Source organism: Dendrobates tinctorius, unplaced genomic scaffold, assembly GCF_039654945.1.
Source record: "Dendrobates tinctorius isolate UK_male_01 unplaced genomic scaffold, ASM3965494v1 ptg000056l, whole genome shotgun sequence".
Classification (NCBI taxonomy): domain Eukaryota; kingdom Metazoa; phylum Chordata; class Amphibia; order Anura; family Dendrobatidae; genus Dendrobates; species Dendrobates tinctorius.
The window spans coordinates 12,209,573-12,228,611 of record NW_027361724.1 but is presented as its reverse complement, the minus strand read 5'-3'; the positions used below and the strand labels follow the sequence as shown (position 1 = coordinate 12,228,611).

The following is a 19,039-nucleotide window of genomic DNA, read 5'->3' as shown; positions in this document are numbered from 1 at the left end:
CTGTCTCGGCAAAAAAACGCATGCGCACGCTTGCGCACGGAATGCGCAAAAACGACACATTGAAGTCTATGGTAACGCATGCGTGCGCACGGTTGCGTTTTTTTGCGCATGCGTTTTTGAGTGAAACAAGTCTAGAATGTTCTCTAGACAATGGAAAAAATGTCACACCTAAAAACGCATGTGCATAAAAAAACGCAAACGCATGCAAAAACGCATGTAAAACACAAGCAACGCTGCGTTTTTTTGACGCATCAGCGTGCGCATGACGTTAAAAAAACGCGCGTTTGTTTTGCGTTTTTCTTTGCGTTTTTTATGCACCCGATGCGCTGCGCAAAAAAACGCTAATGTGAAACTAGCCTAACCTGCTCGGATGTGCCGCTCCATGCCAGCAGACAACAGTAGATCTTTTTTCTCGGTTCGGGCCCAAAACAAGGTGTTGGAAAAGCGATTCATCATGCTATTGAAAAAAGGATAGTAAATAGCTACATAGACAAGTCCCACTGGATCTTCTTAGAAATTATGGTATAAAAATACTCTCAGACTGCATTACAGACAGGAGCTGCATTCACAATTCTGCTAATTGCAAACAGACAGAATCTTTGAGGCTATGTGCCCACGTTAGCGTTTTTAAACGCTCAGGAAACTGATCCCCTTCCCAGAAAACACGTGTTTTATTTCTGCGCGTTTCTTGCACAAAAGACGCGCGTTTTCTGGGAACATTGGAAAAGGCTAAAAATGCTCAGCAATGCGGAAATTAATGCGCATGCTGCGTTTTTAGCCGCTAAGAGATTCACGAATGTTTAAAAATGCATGCATTGGCACAAAAAGCCAAAAACACATGCAATTTAATGTGCAGATTCTTTTAAGCGTTTCTGCAGTGTCTGAGCCGACACAAAGGCTGCGGAAACGCTTAAAAAACTGCAACATGGGCACAGCCTAAAAGTACAAGTCCTATAATTCTGGACCTGTTTCCTTTCCTTTATAGCTACCCAGTTTTAGGTGTTAAAACAAGAGAAATTCATGCAAAATAGCTAAAGATGGGAAACGACGGAACGATTTAAAGATGTCAACAATGGAGCTGCAAGTGATATTCTGCAAGTCCCTCTTGTCCCCAATCGTACCTGTTACTAAGCACAGAAAGATCTGCAATACTTCAACTCGTACTACTGAGTTCCCGAATGCAACTGTCAACTTTCTAACAGAATATTAGGCCTCAAATGCAAATTGGACCTTATAAATCTCAAATGTTGACCCATCACATGTGAGGAGGGCGGCACGGCGCATGCATGCAGCAGTGGAGGAGAGCGGCACGGCGCGTGCATGCATGCATGCAGCAGTGGAGGAGAGCGGCACGGCGCGTGCATGCATGCATGCAGCAGTGGAGGAGAGCGGCACGGCGCATGCATGCATGCAGCAGTGGAGGAGAGCGGCACGGCGCATGCATGCAGCAGTGGAGGAGAGCGGCACGGCGCGTGCATGCATGCAGCAGTGGAGGAGAGCGGCACGGCGCGTGCATGCATGCATGCAGCAGTGGAGGAGAGCGGCACGGCGCGTGCATGCATGCAGCAGTGGAGGAGAGCGGCACGGCGCGTGCATGCATGCATGCAGCAGTGGAGGAGAGCGGCACGGCGCGTGCATGCATGCATGCAGCAGTGGAGGAGAGCGGCACGGCGTGTGCATGCATGCATGCAGCAGTGGAGGAGAGCGGCACGGCGTGTGCATGCAGCAGTGGAGGAGAGCGGCACGGCGTGTGCATGCATGCAGCAGTGGAGGAGCGCGGCACGGCGTGTGCATGCATGCAGCAGTGGAGGAGCGCGGCACGGCGTGTGCATGCATGCAGCAGTGGAGGAGAGCGGCACGGCGTGTGCATGCATGCAGCAGTGGAGGAGAGCGGCACGGCGTGTGCATGCATGCAGCAGTGGAGGAGAGCGGCACGGAGTGTGCATGCATGCAGCAGTGAGGAGGTTGGCACGGAGTGTGCATGTATGCATGCAGCAGTGAGGAGGGCGGTGCGGCGTGTGCATGCAGCAGTGGACGGCACGGCGTGTGCATGCATGCAGCAGTGAGGAGGGCGGCACGGCGTGTGCATTTATGCATGCAGCAGTGAAAAGGGCGGCACAGCGTGTGCATGTATGCATGCAGCAGTGAGGAGGGCAGCACAGCGTGTGCATGTATGCATGCAGCAGTGGAGGACGGCACAGCGTGTGCATGCATGCAGCAGTGGAGGACGGCAGCACGACGCATGTATGCATGAAGCAGTGAGGAGGGCGACACTACTGCGAGTGCTCAGAGGTGCCAAAGTTAATCTGTGACCATGCAGAATGTATTTGTGGGGGGCCAAGAGTGGGCTGCTCTGAAGTGCCACTTTTTATGGCATTCTGTACACGTAGCAGGAAAGCATAAAGTCCCAAAAAATGTAAAAGAAACAATAAAAAAAAAAAAAAAAAAACACCCATCAGTGGTCTGAAAATCAGACTTACAAAACAAGGGCATAAAGCATGAATTGCTTGTCACCTTGCTGTGCATGTAAAAGGTGGAGGCAGACTGAAGATGTGGTTCAAATGAAACCCCCAGGCCACATCAGGCTTTCACTAGCTCAGGCCAACTGCAACAATTATCCGTTTCACTTGCAGACTGGTGGGAGGAGATCTTGTGTCTTTCTTGAAAGCAGCTTCACCCCCCCCCCCCTTCCTGGCCAAAAAGATGCATGTAAAAAAATAAATCAAACTAATATTCCCAATTTATTTTTCCAGATGCAGTCCTGGAAAGCTAAAGCCACGGAGCTGCGCTTTCAGATAATTATTTTTTGCATAAAAAGCCGCAATTGCAGCCATAAACTGGTTAGTATAACAGAGCCACCCACCTGATGGGCACAACGGCACCTTTTACTAAACAAGATTTTTTTTTATATTTTACCCACTTCTATAACGCCATTAATTCCGCAGCAATTTACAAACAGTGTAAGCCCCAATGGGTACAGTGATGACCATCTAGATTCCCTACCAGTAGGTCTTTGGAGTGTGGGAGGAAACCCCTACAAACACTGGGAGAACACTCTTCAGATGCTGTCCTTGGCGGGATTTGAACCCAGGACTCCAGTGCTGCAAGCCTGCAGTGCTGCTAACCACTGAGCTTTCGTGCTGCAATGATATTGGCACAGTTCACATCAAAGTTAGCTATAAATTGAAACCACAATGCAGTACAGTCCTCCTTACTTCTGCCGCAGCTCCTGCACAGGCGTACTTTATCCACCCTGTTGAGGGCAGAGCAGATTACTGCAATGCACAGGCGCCAGGAAAGGTCAGAGAGGTCCAGCACCTGTGCACTGCAGTACTCTGCTCTGCCCTCAACAGGGCGGATAAAGTACGCCTGTGCAGGAGCCATGGCAGAAGTAAGGAGGAGGAGGTTATCTCTTGAAGATGGAGGCGCCGGCCCACGACACCCATCGGACCGGACCCCGGGGTGAGTATAATCGAACTCGTTTTTCTTATCTTTCAGGTTACATCGGGGGCTTATCTACAGCATTACAGAATGCTGTAGATAAGCCCCTGATGGCGGTGGCCGCATCTTATAGGGCAAAAATGAGGTGACAGATTCCCTTTAAGGGTTCGCTCACACTTGAATATAAATCAGACGAGAGCAATCTGAAAACGGGAGAAAAATAAATAAGTTGCATGCCATGTATGCATGAAAAAGGGATCCGTCCGCTTACTCCTTGTCCATGTCATCTCCATGAAATGCTGGTTGTGCTTACATATGAAGCAAAACCCAGAAATTCGCCTTGAATCGTTTCCCGGACTTGCTGGTGGCACCAGTTTTTGAAGGCTATATATGCAGCGAGTTATCTACTTATGTCCATGCAAACATCCTTGAAGGGTTTTTTCTTGTACTTACCATCTGGCTGGAATGTCTACAAAAAGTAAATTATAGCATTTTTGAAAAATTGTTTGGATTGTGTTCTTACATTCTGCTGTTTTTCTATATGTTTTAAAGTTGTTTTTGAGGCCATTTTAGTCACATTTTGCTGTGCAGCTGGTTCGTCACCTTATTGCCATTTATTGAGAATTTTCATCTGAGGCAGCATCCATTTTTCTCTGTTGGATTCACACCAAAACCCCCTGAAAATTGCACTACAGTGTAAGGCATGTTAACAGGTTTTCAGAAAATATACTATAGGGGGGGAACATTTGATAACCTGATGAAGAGCCCTTTAACATTTGCTCATAAGATGCATAGGTCATCCTAAAGGCTAGCCTTTTATTGCAGATTCAGAAAGTAGTGTTTTTTTTCTAGTGCAAATCCTCACAATGATGGCAGCATGTGAACATAATCATTGCAAGTTTACAGTCTGTGTATAAAATGTACTCACACAAAAAAGTCCCATCCTGCATAGGAGCATATACACCACCCCAAGAAATTTACAGCCAAACCTTTGATTTTTTATGTCAGTGGAAGATCTGCAGCCGGTAGTAAAAAGGTAAATTGGCTCCAGGAGTGATCGGATAGATTTTAGGACCTTCTTCTAAGGGCCGATACTCACTTGCGAGAGACTCACACGATTCTCGTGTGAGTCTCTCGCATGAAAACCCGGCACTCGGACCAGAGCGTGCGGCTACATGTATTTTTATGTAGCCACACGCTCCGGTCTGAGTGCCAGATTTTCACGCGAGAGACTCACACGAGAATTGTGCAAGTCTCTTGCGAGTATGAGCCCTTAGACTACAACACCCTGCCAAAATGTCAACATAAAAATAGGGTTGAGTTACAGGGTATAATATGACTCCTTGGCGTTTCATTTGCCAGGATGTAAAGGGAATCTGTCAGCAAGATCAACCCCCAAACCACATATACAGGCATGCAGGTATTTAACCTGGTCCAAACAATCAGGGCAACTGTTACCACCCACCTTTCGTGTCTCCCCTTTTTTTCCCTCATAGATTGTAAGCTTGTGAGCAGGGCCCTCATTCCTCTTGGTATTTGTTATAATCTATGTGATTATTGTTATGCTGTAATGTCTATTGTCTGTACATGTCCCCTCTGAAATGTAAAGTGCTGCGGAATATGTCGGCGCTATAGAAATAAAAATTTATTATTTATCCCCTTAATGACGGGAGCTTTTTTTCCAGTTTCGTTTTTTGCTCCCCTTCTTTCCAGAGCCATAACTTATTTTTCCGTCAATATGGCCATGTGAGAACTTATTTTTTGCGGGATGAGCTGTACTTTTCAACGACACCATTGGTTTTATCATGTAGTGTACTCAAAAACTGGAAAAGTGTTCCACATGCGGTGAAATTGCAAAAAAAAAAAAAAATTTGCGCATTTTTCCCCCCGAGACCCGTAGACGTCTCCATTTGTTGTGATCTCGGGTTGAGTGAGGACTTATTTTCTGCACGCCGAGCTGACGTTTTTTAATCGATACCATTTTGGTGCAGATACGATCTTTTGATCACCCGTTATTGCATTTTAATGCAATGTCACAGCGACCAAAAAACGTAATTCTGGCGTTGACTTTCTCGCTACGCCGTTTAGCGATTGGGTTAATCTTTTTTTTATTGATAGATCGGGCGATTCTGAACCCGCCAATACCAAATGTGTAGGTTTGATTTTTTTAATTGCTTTATTCTGAATGGGGCGAAGGGGGGGGGGGGGGGGGTGATTTGAAGTTAGGTTTTTTTCTTTACTTTTGGCATGTTTCAAGAGAAGCCGCCACTACTCTATCGCCTCTGCTACATAGAGGTGATGCACAGATCACCTCTATGTAGCAGAATGACAGCATTGCTATAAGCGCCAACTACAGGGTAGCGCTCATAGCAATCAGTCAACCAGAGAGGTCTCGAGGAGACATCTGGTTGTTATGACAACGCACCGATGACCCCCGATCATGTGACGGGGTCAGCGGTGTGCGGAATACCGGCCGCACAGCCAGAGGCGCTTGTTAAATGCCACTGTCCGCGTTTGACAGTGGCATTTAACAATAGTTAATAGCCGCGGGTGGATCATGATTCCGCTCGCGACTATTGCGGGCACATGTCAGCTGTTCAAAATAGCTGACATGTCCCGGCTTTGATGCGGGGCTCACCGTTAAAGCCCACATCAAAGCGGGGGATACTGCCAGCTGACGAACTATCCCATCAGCTAACAGAAAAGCGTTAAAATGGAAAATCCATGGCTCTCTCTAGATTTTCAATTTGTTCTTGTATTCCAGAATAATTTGCATTTTAACCGATACGCAAATTACACGTTAAGTGTCCTGGGCATGCCAGAGTACTTAAAGGGGATCTCAGAGAAAAAGTAATAAAATACACATTTACATATTAAACATCCTTCTAAATACTTTAAGCAAACACGTATGCTTTATTTAGTACACTGTCAGTCACAGCCCATCCTAACTTTCAGAGGGCACAAGAGCAGATGAAGAACAACTGCTCCAGGGAGACATCTGGTAAGAGCAGTGTCCGGTCAGGTATCGTGAACACACATTCCTCTGTTCAGTCAACCTGAGGGGACACTTAGTGGGGTCCGGACTAAAGGAGAAGATAAACAACTTTCTTTAGCTGACTGAGAATGAACAACCAGTCAGCCTGACCATTTTAGTGTGCGTCTCGTCATGCAGCCCATCCTACTGCGTGTCTTCTGAAATCTAGGATGAGCTGCACAATGATAAAGATAGCAGTTGCCATCTTTGTAATCCTGACAGTGCACTAGGTAAAACAGAAAGGTACTTAAAATATTCAACATATTTCCACATTTCTCAGAGAATCCCTGTAAGAAGCAACTACTGTATTTTTCAGACTATAAGACGCACCTAGGATTTAGTGGAAGAAATTGGGGGGAAAAAAATTGAAGCAAAAAATGCGGTCAATTCGGTACTTAATATCCCCCTATCCTGGTATATATGGTCCCCTCATCCCCATCCTGATACACATGTCCCCCCCCCCTCATCCCTATCCTGGCAGGAATGATCACCTACCCCCCCCCCCCATCCTGGTATGCAGCCCCCCCCCCCCCCCCCATCCTGGTATGCAGGGCCCCCCCCCCCCCCACCTCACTTGCATGCAAGTATAAATCCTAATTATTTGGAAGAGCAGTGACTGAAAATGTAAATGCATGGACACCTTTCTTCTGACACCTGCATGAGCATCAATCTTACTGACAATGTCACACACTCGGCCCAGTGTATTTTGAGGCATCATGTGAAGAAAACAGATCAGCGCACACTGCCGGAACCCATTTTTCCACCTCCACATTTTCCATGCGGTTGAACACTGTTACCTTTAAGCAGGCAGATTACAGCAGGACAATCATGAAAACTTCAGGAAGGAAGTCAAGACAGAGTCGAAATAAGACACAGAATTTAGAAGAACCACTGAAAGGAGAGAAGGAAATAGGAAGTTTGCCAAGAAGGAAAAAAAAAAAAAAAGTATTTTGAAAAAGGGGAAAAAAACCCTTACCTGCAGTCATTTAACCAGATTGTAATCTTTTCATTAGGAATATTACCTGCAAATAGAAAAATCAATTGTAACAAGATACACCCAATTAACAAACAGAGAAACCAACCCCACCAGATAAAATAGTTTCAGCTTTGTCATCTATAAAAGAATTTGGAGGAATCATCATCATCAGGCTGGCCATAGACTGGAGATTGCTCACAGTAGGAAATGTAAGGTGGACATGGGATAAAGGGCATCAGGGGGGAAAAAAAAGCAAGATATTGCCAATAAAGGTAGAAGAAAACAGATTGGATACGCGACAGCCATTTCTGCCCTTAAGTAAGCTTCAGATTACAAAAGCGGAATCTAACCTCATCAAGGCTGCATCCTCACGATCAGGGAACAGTAGCAGGGGATTTTCGCCGTGTCCAAACTGCGCCTTCTTATTACCATACTGGTTTGTCAGTACATGCGGATTCACTTCACATATTGACATGCTGTGGCTCGTCAACTTGCACCGCAGGGGAGTGTATGCAGCGTTAAATAGAAGCACAGCGGGCATGGGATCTCTATAAATGCCATCGATAAATGCACTGCGTCCAAAACGCTGCAATTCTGGATCATGGGGACGCAGCCCAATATACCTCCTGACTGATCTGTCTAGGATATTTACTTGTTATAACCATGTCTCTAATGTTACTTGTGCGCCACAGTATCAAAGGACTAAAGTCACAAGATGCGCCATAAATTCCTACAAAGTAGAGGTCTCACCTTTAAAGGCATGTTCACACCGTGTTTTTTTATGCAAATTTTCAGCTGATTTTTTACAGCACCAGCAGAGTCTGAGACTTCAGAAATCTCATGCACAGACCTTGGTTTTTTCCCTCATCAGGATTTTGAGTATCTTTTTGCACAAATGGAGCATGCAGCTTCTTTCACCGTTCTTTCAGCATTTTTCACCCATTGAAAGTAATGATTGGTGAAAAGACGCAGGTATCCGGTTTTGTGGTGTGTTTTATGCCAAAACCTTATGGGTGCGTTCCCACAATCGGGAAGCAGCAGAGCTTTGGATGCAGCGTATTTTTACAGAGTTCTAATCATGCAGGAAAATTCGCGTGTGATCACTGAACCATACAGATTTACCGCATCCAAATGCATTCTATTGTGGTAACTAGCGCCTCCACAAGAGAAACAGACATGCTGCTGCTTGTAAACCCATGCCGGATGTCAGTTTCCACAGGTGATCTGCAGGCCCACAGTGGACATGGGAGTTCTAGAATTCCCATCCAGTGTGCTGTAACAGCCGGCCGCTGCGTTTTTGACGCCGTGTCTAACCTGCAGCAAATCCCGAGTGTGGGCACGTACCCTGTGAAGTAGAATGATTTTTTTTTGTGTGTCACTAAACTTTATCAGCATGCACAAGAGACAAATTTACTTTGACAAAAACTAAGAAAAAAAAAAGCCAAAAAAAAAAAAAAAACACAAGCAAAACCTGCTTTTTTCCCTGAGGCTTCTTTACTGCTGGAGAAAAAAAAAAAAAAACGCAACGTGTGAACATAGCGCTAGTAAGAAGGGGAGTTCAGCGACCATCGTTCACCAGTTTCTGACCACCATACTATGAAAAACCTTCCAAAAAATAAAAAAAATAAAGGAGCAAAACTGTTCTGGTGAGTACTGATTATGCCACTGAAACAGTGAGGGTGTGTGCACATGTTGCGGATCCACAGCGGTTTTGGTCCTGCAGATCCGCAGCAGTTTCTGCTGCGGTGTACAGTACCATTATAATAAATGGAAAACAAAAACCGCAGTGCACACGGTGCGGAATTTCCCACGCGGATTTGCTGCGGTTTTAAGGCTGTGTGCCCACGATGCGATTTTTAAGCGTTTTTTGCCACGATTTTCGGCGTGAAAACGCTTAAAAATCGTGTACAGAACGCCTCCCATGCATTCCTATGGTATACCGCACATGCTGTGCTAATGCTGCGCTTTTTTCCGCGGCGGAATCGCATCGCGGAAAAAAAAATAAATAAATAAATAAAATCGGGGTATATTTACCTTCCGGCGTCCCGCGCTGCATTCCCGGCCTAGCGTTCCCAGTAATGCCTTGCGGCAAGGCCCTGTAATGACGTGGTCTCGCGAGATCGCTATAGCAACGCGAGACTACGTCATCACATGTCTCGCAAGGCATTACTGGGAACGCTAGGGACGCCGGAAGGTAAATATACCCCGATTTTTTTTTTATTTTTTTTTAGCATTTTAACATCCTATCTTTTACTATTGATGCCGCATAGGCGGCCTCAATAGTAAAAACCTGGTCACACTTGTCAAATACTATGTTTGACGAGTGTGACCAACCTGTCAATCACTTTCCATCGATGCTTCAAATCGATTGGAAAGTGCTTGAATAACGCACGCGAAAATCGCGGCAAAATCGCGATCATAATCGCGGTAAAATCGCGCGGAAAAAAACGCGAGATTTCTGGGAAGGAGTCCGGTTTTTAGTGAGCGTTTTAAAACGCTACGTGTGCACATAGCCTAAAACTGGAGCATGTCACTTCTTTGTGCGGAATCCGTAGCGGTTTTACACCTACTCCATTGTCCAGGTGTCAAACCACAGGTCTTTTGACCTGCGGATTTATCAAAATTTGAGCGGAAAAGTCCGCAGCAGAATCCGCAGCGTGTGCACAGAACCTAATGGTTCGTGCGCACTAAGTATGTGCTGCAGACAGCTGTGCATTAAAAAAGTGTGTTTCAAGGAAAATTCTGCATACAAAAAAAAAAAATTTTAATTCATTTTCCCCGTCATTAGAATGAGTGAAGGACACAAAAACAGTGAAAGAATGGACATGTTTCCGAAATGATATTGTGTCAAACCTGCCAAGAATAAGCACCGTGTGAATGAGGTTTTCAGAAATCTCACTTTGGACAGTAAAATGCTGAATTTTTCCATGGCAAAGACACATGTGCACATATCCCAACTCTATGGGACCCTTTCTGAGAACTCGGTCCTAGTGTCAGACTACAGAAGAACACCGATAAGCCCTATCGAAAATGAGAATGAGAATGCCAAGCTGTCAATCTATACAATGTTAGGAGGAACTGTGCTGCCCCCCATAACTATGAGTAAGGGTACAATAACAGGAACAGCAGATTGCAGGAAAAAAATATAAATAAAATAATGACGTTCCATTATTTACAAAATGTGACATGTTTGGAGTGTCGACTGGTGCCCTTTACTGTAAAAATATCTTCTAGGAAATGACCACTATATTGTCATGAAGGGCAAATTTCAATATAACCAATAGACCCCGTACTTGCACAACTCTCTGCTGTGGATACATTATCAGCGCACTCAAACATTACTGATATCTACACAAATATATGGAAATGAGAAGCAGCTGTCCTAGGAGAGAAGGGTGAACCGTGTGTCATCATACATCCAGATTCATCTTACCAACAGTTGTTTTACAAAAACGGTTCAATTTCTACACTGCGGCATAAACATCTATACTATAATTAGACAGCACAAGCCCTAGACTACAAAGTCTTAGAATATATCAGATTTAGCAGCAGCTCACGCTGTGGACAAACATGGCGCATCTTTATGAAGTCTAGTCTGCCGTTTACACCACCTATTAACTGGGTTACTGCGTACTAGAAATTTGCAACAAAGACAAAAAAAAAAAAAACAACTTAGCAGTGTTTCAGGTAAGCCCTTCCTATAAACTATCACCGCCTCTGGAAAGGCACATTCATACCCCGGCTTCATCACTTGTGTTTATATCTAAAGTATTTTTTCCAGGACGTCCACCTGACAGCACCATGGAGGACGTCCTCCTCCTCCTTACAGGGACAGGAAAGCACACGAGAGGTTAAAAGGCCATGTCCCACCCCCTTTCCCTCAGTGTTTTTCCTGTCCCTGCACGGAGGGACACGCGAGAGCTTACCGGAGGGGCCCAGGGGATCGTGCGGCCAGTCCAATCCTTCCCCTGTGAAGAGGTCCCGGGGCCGAAACTCCCCGGTGGGGAGTCCCTCGGCTCCAAAGGCCAGGAGCAGGACGACGCTCCTGGAGGGAGCCGTTCTTCCCGGTGGGGGGGCTCTCGGCTCCAGGATGGGTCGGCTCCCCGCAGGCGGCTGGCCGAGCGGGCACCGACAGAAGTGGGCGCAATCGGGGCTGCAGGCCAGGCCCCGCGGCGGGCCGAGTACCCGCAGGACGGCGCCGACGGCTGGCAGCACGGGAGGCCGGAACGCCATAGCAGCGGCTCCATGCAGGCGGCGGGACCGGGGAACAGAGCGCGGTCGCGCGCAGAAGCCAGGCAGGAAGTGGAGGCGCGGCTTACCAGCGTCACTTCCGGTGACGTCAGACGCCGGTTTCAAATCCAGGGCGCGCGCGCGCTCCTGGCCCACAGCGCTCTCCAGAGTCGTCACAGGTCGGTCCAGGCTGTGTGACTGCATTGGTCGCCAGGAGCAGGATGGAAGGCAACGCTGCAGCTGGCGGAGGGGTAAGTGCGCATAGCGCAGACCACCCTCCCCACAGCCCAGATCTGATTAGGTGTCCCTTATGTTATTAGGAAAAGGGAACCCCGGCAGAGTCCCCCTCGGGGAAGGACCCGGCAAAAGCCACCTCCAAATCAGTCAGATGTCCGGTGTGCAGAGTAAAGCTGCCAGACACCTATAGCAAGACCCTATGCGGTCCCTGTACCTCCAGGGTCATAGGCGAGGAACAGTCATCCCTACTTTCCGAAATGAGGTCGCTGATAAGGGAAGAGATTCAGGCTACAACCCGGCGTCGGTCCCCCAGCCCTGGGCCAAGTCTCAAGCGTCCAAGGTGGGAATCAGTTCCAGTATCAGAAGCGAGCCCTAGCGAGGATTCCGATTTCCGGGACTCCGACCAGGAGGAAGAAGGCGAGATCCTGGGGGATAGTCAGGATCAGAACAGGAAGTATCTATTCAGACTGGAGGATACGAACGAGCTGGTACACACGGTCAGAAATACCATGCAGATGGAGGAAGTCCCTAAGCCACAGTCCAGACAGGACTTAATGTTTGGAGGACTGGTGTCCCGCAAACAGGTGGTGTTCCCTGTAAGCGAGCACATCAAAGCAATGATCCTGGAGGAGTGGAAGGAAGCGGAGCGTCGGTTGACACTTTCCCGAGACTTTAAAAATAGACTGCCCTTCGATCCCGAGGAAACTCGGGCGTGGGAAGAAATCCCTAAAATAGACGTCCCAGTCGCCAAGGTTACTAAGAAGACTGCTATCCCAGCCGAGGACTCATCCGGTCTTCGAGACCCGATGGATAGAAAGGCGGACGTCTTGTTAAAAAGAGCATGGGAGACGTCGGCGGCCCTGATTAGAGCCAACATAGCAGCCACCTCGGTGGCTAGGTCTATGTTCCTGTGGTTGGGGCAGTTGGAGGAACACCTAACCAACAAGACCCCGAGGTCTGAGATACTAGCATCTCTTCCGCTCTTGAAATCAGCCACGGCGTTCCTGTCGGATACGTCGGCGGAATCAGTAAGGTTTGCGGCCAGAAACAGCTCCCTCTCTAATGCGGCCCGGAGAGCAGTCTGGCTTAGATCCTGGTCGGGGGATAACCCTTCTAAAGCAAAGCTATGTGCCATCCCTTTCTCGGGCCTGAGGGTGTTTGGGCCAGCCCTTGATAATATCTTTGAGCTGGTGTCCGATAAGAATAAGGGGTTTCCGGAAGAAAAGCCCAGGCGGCCCCAGTCCTTTCGGAGAGGCTCCTTCTTCAGAGGACAGTCGGAGTTTAGGGGTCGGGCGAGGTCTAATAGAAGCTCCTACAAAGGCTCCTTCAGCCAAAGTGGGAGGAACAGAGGTCCCCCATTTGCATCGACATCTAGATCGAGGAGACAATGACGCCATAGGCATTGGGGGGAGACTTCGCCACTTTGCAGCAAACTGGTCACGAGTCACCAACAATCAGTGGGTCCTCAGAACCATCAGGGAAGGTTACAGGATAGAGCTCTATTCTCCTCCCCCCGACAGATATATTACCCCCACTGTCGTCCGGGAGGACTCCGCAATGTGGTCGGATCTTCAGGACATGTTAGACTCAGGGGTCATAATACCAGTTTCACCGTCAGAAAGAGGGAAAGGGCACTACTCTTCCCTGTTTGCGATCACAAAGAAATCCGGCGAGGCCCGCACCATCATAAACCTGAAGCCACTAAATACCTGGGTCAAATACAGGAGGTTCCGGATGGAATCAATCCGATCCGCAATTCCTCCATTAGACAGGGACGCAGTTATGCGCACCCTAGACCTAAAAAAGGCATACTATCAGGTTCCTATCCATCCCTCATCCCAAGGCCTACTAAGGTTCGCAATCAGCTCACCAGCCCGGACCTGCCATTTCCAGTTCCAGGGTCTTCCATTCGGGTTGGCCTCAGCTCCCAGGATCTTTACGAAACTGGTGGTAGAGGTGGTGGCCTACCTGAGAGATCAGGGTATTGTGATTGTTCCGTACCTGGACGACTTCTTATTGGTGGCAAGATCCAAAGAAGCGCTCATCCGAGACAGGATCCGAACAACTACTGTGATGGAGTTCCTAGGCTGGGTGATCAACTGGGAGAAGTCGGACCTCACACCAGACACCAGAAAGGTATTCCTGGGAGTCCTCCTAGACTCAGCCGACAGAATATCCTGGCTACCCGGGCAGAAGCAGAAGTCCATTCAGGCCAGAACCAGAGGCCTGTTGAAGCGTCAATGCTCCATAAGGGAAGCAATGGAGGTCCTGGGCCTCATGACGGCCTGCATCCAGTGCGTCCGTTGGGCCCAATTCCACTCGCGGTTGTTACAAAGAGAAATTCTCGCGAGGTGGGACAGGAGTCAGGCGTCGCTAGACAAACCCCTAAGGCTCTCAGGACGAGTAAAGGAGTCCCTTCGCTGGTGGTTACAGTCCAGGAACCTTCAGGTGGGCGTGCATTGGACAACCTCTCCATACGTGGTAGTCACCACAGACGCAAGTGTGTGGGGATGGGGAGCCCACATAGAAGGGAAGATCTTCCAGGGGAAGTGGCCAGCAAGCATCAAGGCCAGATCCTCCAATTTCAAGGAACTCTTCGCGGTCTGGGAAGTGTTGCGGAGAAACCGGTCGGTACTAAAGAGCCGTCATGTCCGCATTTTATCCGACAATACAACAGTGGCATTCCTGAAACACCAGGGAGGAACCAGACATCAACCACTACAGGCACTGGCGGAAAAGATATTCACGTGGGCAGAACGGACAGTTCGATCCGTGACAGCGGTACATCTAGAGGGTTCCCAAAACGAAGTGGCAGACTACCTGAGCAGACAACAGATCCACCCGACAGTGGGAATTGAACGTAGAAATCTTCGACCAGCTTTGTCAGCGCTGGGGGACCCCCAGTATAGATCTCTTCGCAAGCCGGAAGAACTCGAAGGTTCCCAGATTCTACTCCCTAAATCCGATGGACCTTCCAGAAGGCGTAGACGCCCTGAGTCAGACTTGGGGAGAATCCCTCTCTTATGCGTTCCCACCACTGGCCCTCATACCGGCAGTGCTCAGAAAGATACGCGAGGACCACGCAAAAGTGATATTGATAGTGCCATACTGGCCGAGGAGAAGCTGGTTTTCCCTTCTGGGAGCCATGGCAGTAGAAGATCCAGTCGAACTGCCCCTGTGGGAGATCATCATCCACCAGGGCCCGATCCACCACCCGGACCCAGCAAGACTACATTTATCGGCTTGGATCCTGAGAGGGACATCCTGAAGGCAAAAGGATTGTCGGAGCAGGTCATATCCACCCTTCAGGCCAGCAGGAAGCCGGTGACGTCGGCAGTTTATCGGAAGATATGGAAAAGATTCTGTCTGGTGGGTAGCAGGTCCGAGCTCGTGGCAGGCACCCCTGATCTCCTTAACACACTAGGGTTCCTGCAGGCAGGTTTTAATAAAGGCCTCAAGCCCAGCACTCTAAAAGTCAAGGTTTCAGCGCCTTCTTCGATTATCAGTTAGCTGCACATCCCTGGGTGATAAGGTTTATAAAAGCCACACAGCGCCTGCGCCCCACGATTAGGCAGCTCACCCCGCCTTGGGACCTGGGCCTGGTGCTTCGGTTCCTCTGCTCGGACACTTTCGCCCTTAGTGAGAAGATAGCCATCCCTGCTCTCACTCGTAAAACGGCCTTTCTAGCAGCCATTACCATGGCCAAAAGAATAGGGGAGATCCAGGCCCTATCCACTAAGGATCCATACCTCCAGATAAGAGGACAGTATAATCCTAAGGTTAGACCCGGCATTTACCCCGAAGGTAGCCTCTACAAGAAATCTGAACCAGGAGGTAGTGTTACCCTCTTTCTGCGATAATCCCCGAAATGAGAAGGAGCAGCGGCTCCACTCGCTAGACGTGAGGCACGCAGTTATAGAATACCTAGAGGCCACCAATAGTTGGCGTGTCGACCCGAACCTGTTCGTTCTCTTTGGAGGTAGGAATAAAGGGAAGAAGGCCTCTAAGGCGTCCATCGCGCGTTGGATTACCTCGGTAATCTCGGATGCCTACCTGGCTGAAGGCGCCAGCCCGCCTGATTCCTTAAAAGCCCACTCTACGAGGGCGGTATCGGCCTCATGGGCCGAGCGGGCGGGGGCGTCAGTTGATCAAATTTGTCGAGCGGCAACCTGGGCTAGTCTTAATACGTTCTGCAAACACTACAAACTAGATGTGTTAGCTGGCCAACAAACCGCATTTGGGAGAAAAGTTCTCCAGGCAGTAATCCCACCCTGAGGAGGTGCTTTGGTACTCTCCATGGTGCTGTCAGGTGGACGTCCTGGAAAATAGGTATTAGACCTACCGGTAATGATGTTTCCAGGAGTCCATCCTGACAGCACGGGTAGTTCCCTCCCTGTTATACTATGTTGTATTATGTTATGTCATATGCTGTAATATGATTGTTTCAGTAAACTGTTACTAGCATCATCCACCTTGTGGTACTTGTCAAATCACTGAGGGAAAGGGGGTGGGACATGGCCTTTTAACCTCTCGTGTGCTTTCCTGTCCCTGTAAGGAGGAGGAGGACGTCCTCCATGGTGCTGTCAGGATGGACTCCTGGAAACATCATTACCGGTAGGTCTAATACCTATTTTTTTGTCTACTGGTATTATTCAAACGTGCGCACACTACACTGTTCGTGAATTTTGCGCATATGGGGGTGGGGGGGGGGGGGGTTAATTTTTGCCTTCAACTTTTAAATGCAAAATTCATGCAAACAGCACAAGACTCAACTCACCTCCCTTCAATGTCAAAATAAAAATAAAATATATAAATGGATTTAAGAGAATATAGATTTTATTTTTGATCTTTTTTCTTTATCTCTGTCAAGGATTAGCTTATGGGGATTTTATGGAAGAGAAAGAGTAATGCCTGTGAGACAGTAGGCCGTAGTGTGCAACAGTGAATCCAGCCCAGCGTCTAACACACATGATAAATGATTGAGGTAAACAAAACACGATTCTCATCATATAGCTTGATCGATTGTCCCTCAATACTACGCAGATGGCGAATCTGGCACAGTTAATATTCTTTGCGATCCTTCTATTTATCGTACACTGGGTAAAACTGGCTGGCAGTTTAGTGGCATAGACTATTACAGTTTCTTTATGAATGTGCCAAAAATATTAGATGACAAGCTAAAACTGGAGAGGTTTCCACACCCTATGCCCATATTCTTAATAAAGGCCGCCTAGAGCAGTATTCTACCAGATGTGCCATGTAACGTTAGCCATGTTGAATGGAGATGACATCCTAATAAAGTGTACGAACACTATACAGTGGGGGTAATGAGCGAGTTGAGGATCCGAGTTGCCAAGCGACAGCCTAAAAATCTTAATTTGGAGATGATCTGCAAAGAGGAGTGGACCAAAATTCCTCCTGACATGTGCGAAAGCCTCATCATCAACTACAAAGAAACGTCTGACTGCTGTGCTTGCCAACAAGGGTTTTGCCACCATTAAATCTTGTTTGCCAGAGGGATCAAATACTTATTTCTCACTGCAAAATGCAAATAAATTTATAGAATTTATACAATGTGATTTTCTGGATTTTTTTTTTTTATATTCTCTCTCAATGTTAAAATTAACCTACCCTTAAAATTATACATCGTTCCTGTCTTTGTCAGTGGGCAAACTTACAAAATCAGCAAGGGATCAAATAATTATTTCCCCCACTGTATATGAAACGTGGCTCCATTGCGCCACCCCAACAAAAGTGATGAATATGGGATTTTCTTAATAAGTGGATTTCTGAGGTTCTTCGCATGTTTATATGCATATTATATTCTGGATGGACAAGGAAAAAAAAATAAATAAAAATAAAAAAGGCAGACACCTAGTTGATAAACCAGTATGGCAGGAATGTATTTTAGACGCAGATGAGCAGATTTTGTGTAACAGAACCAAATTCCTGCATTTAATTACCATATGTACACTGCAAAGATGAAAGCTCAATGTTCAAAAAAAAAAAAAATAAATAGACACAACATTAAAGCTGCATTTCTTGCTTTTAGAGATTGAGACGTGCTTGGCGGAAAACATTACAAAATTACAAAGTCAAAATGACTACAACCAGAATAAGACAGAGGCATAAATCCAGCCATTCCCAAAAGAGACATCAGCTGGACCTTTCCAGAGTACCCCATGTTATGAAAAGTAAAGGATTTTCAATTGGATGGGAGAACAGCGATGTCTGGCAGCAGCTGATCACCCCTGAAAATAGATAGGCGCGAGTGTTTAGATATCCAGTGCCTGAACCTTTTAGGGTATGTGCACAGGTAGTGGAAACTGCTGCTTTTCTGCAGCGGTTTTGCCCTCTGCAGAAACGCAGCAGATTCTACTGCGTTGTACAGTACCTTTATTTCCTATTGAAATAAAAAAAAGCTGTGCACATGCTGCGTTTTTTCCGCGGTTTACAAACCACAGCATGTCAATTGTTTGGTGCAGAAACGCTGCAGTTTTACACCTCATCCATTATGAGATGTAAAACCGCAGGGCAAAACCACAGGAAAAAACTGCAGATAAACCGCAGGACTTTTGTCCTGTGGATTACCTGCGGTTTTCTCTACAAAATCCGCAGAGACAAAAAAACTGCGTGCACATACCCTTATCTGCGGCATGACAGTTACATGCCATACAAGCTAGCAGTAGCCTCGAGGCCACCAAGTCACTGCAGAAAAAGATAACCAATGGCGAGGACCACCAGGAGGATGTCGCTAATGTAACCAGGACATTTTTTTTTCGCCACTGCATATCCTCACGTTAGTTTAATTGTACAAAATTAAATCAGCGTAGGGAAAATAAATATACGGATAGAAAATATATATATAATCTCCGTCAGACCTTCAGTAATCCACCCCAAGGAACACCTACAAACCTGATCACTGAATGAGTTCAATGAAAAGTCTCACAAACACGGAATGTCACAAACAATGTTAAAATTAACCTACGTCCAACTGCAACGGTTTCCAAATACATTGCATTTTCTGTGGCTGGTGGCAAGTCACACACAACTTCCCTGCCATAGACTAATGCAAGTCCCATTCAACTGCAACTTTTAGGCTACGCTCCCACGATGAGCTT

At 47.2% G+C, this 19,039-nt stretch overlaps 1 protein-coding gene across 2 annotated transcripts in view; it reads right to left on the bottom strand.

Annotated features, from left to right (window-relative positions):
• ITPRID2 (ITPR interacting domain containing 2) overlaps positions 1-19,039 on the bottom strand; it is a 102,789-nt gene that overhangs the window by 59,618 nt on the left and 24,132 nt on the right. For both annotated transcript variants that reach the window (XM_073577493.1, XM_073577494.1), the window contains exon 3: positions 7,452-7,497. In XM_073577493.1, the coding sequence (XP_073433594.1) occupies positions 7,452-7,497 (46 nt within the window). The remainder of the gene's footprint in view (positions 1-7,451; positions 7,498-19,039) is intronic.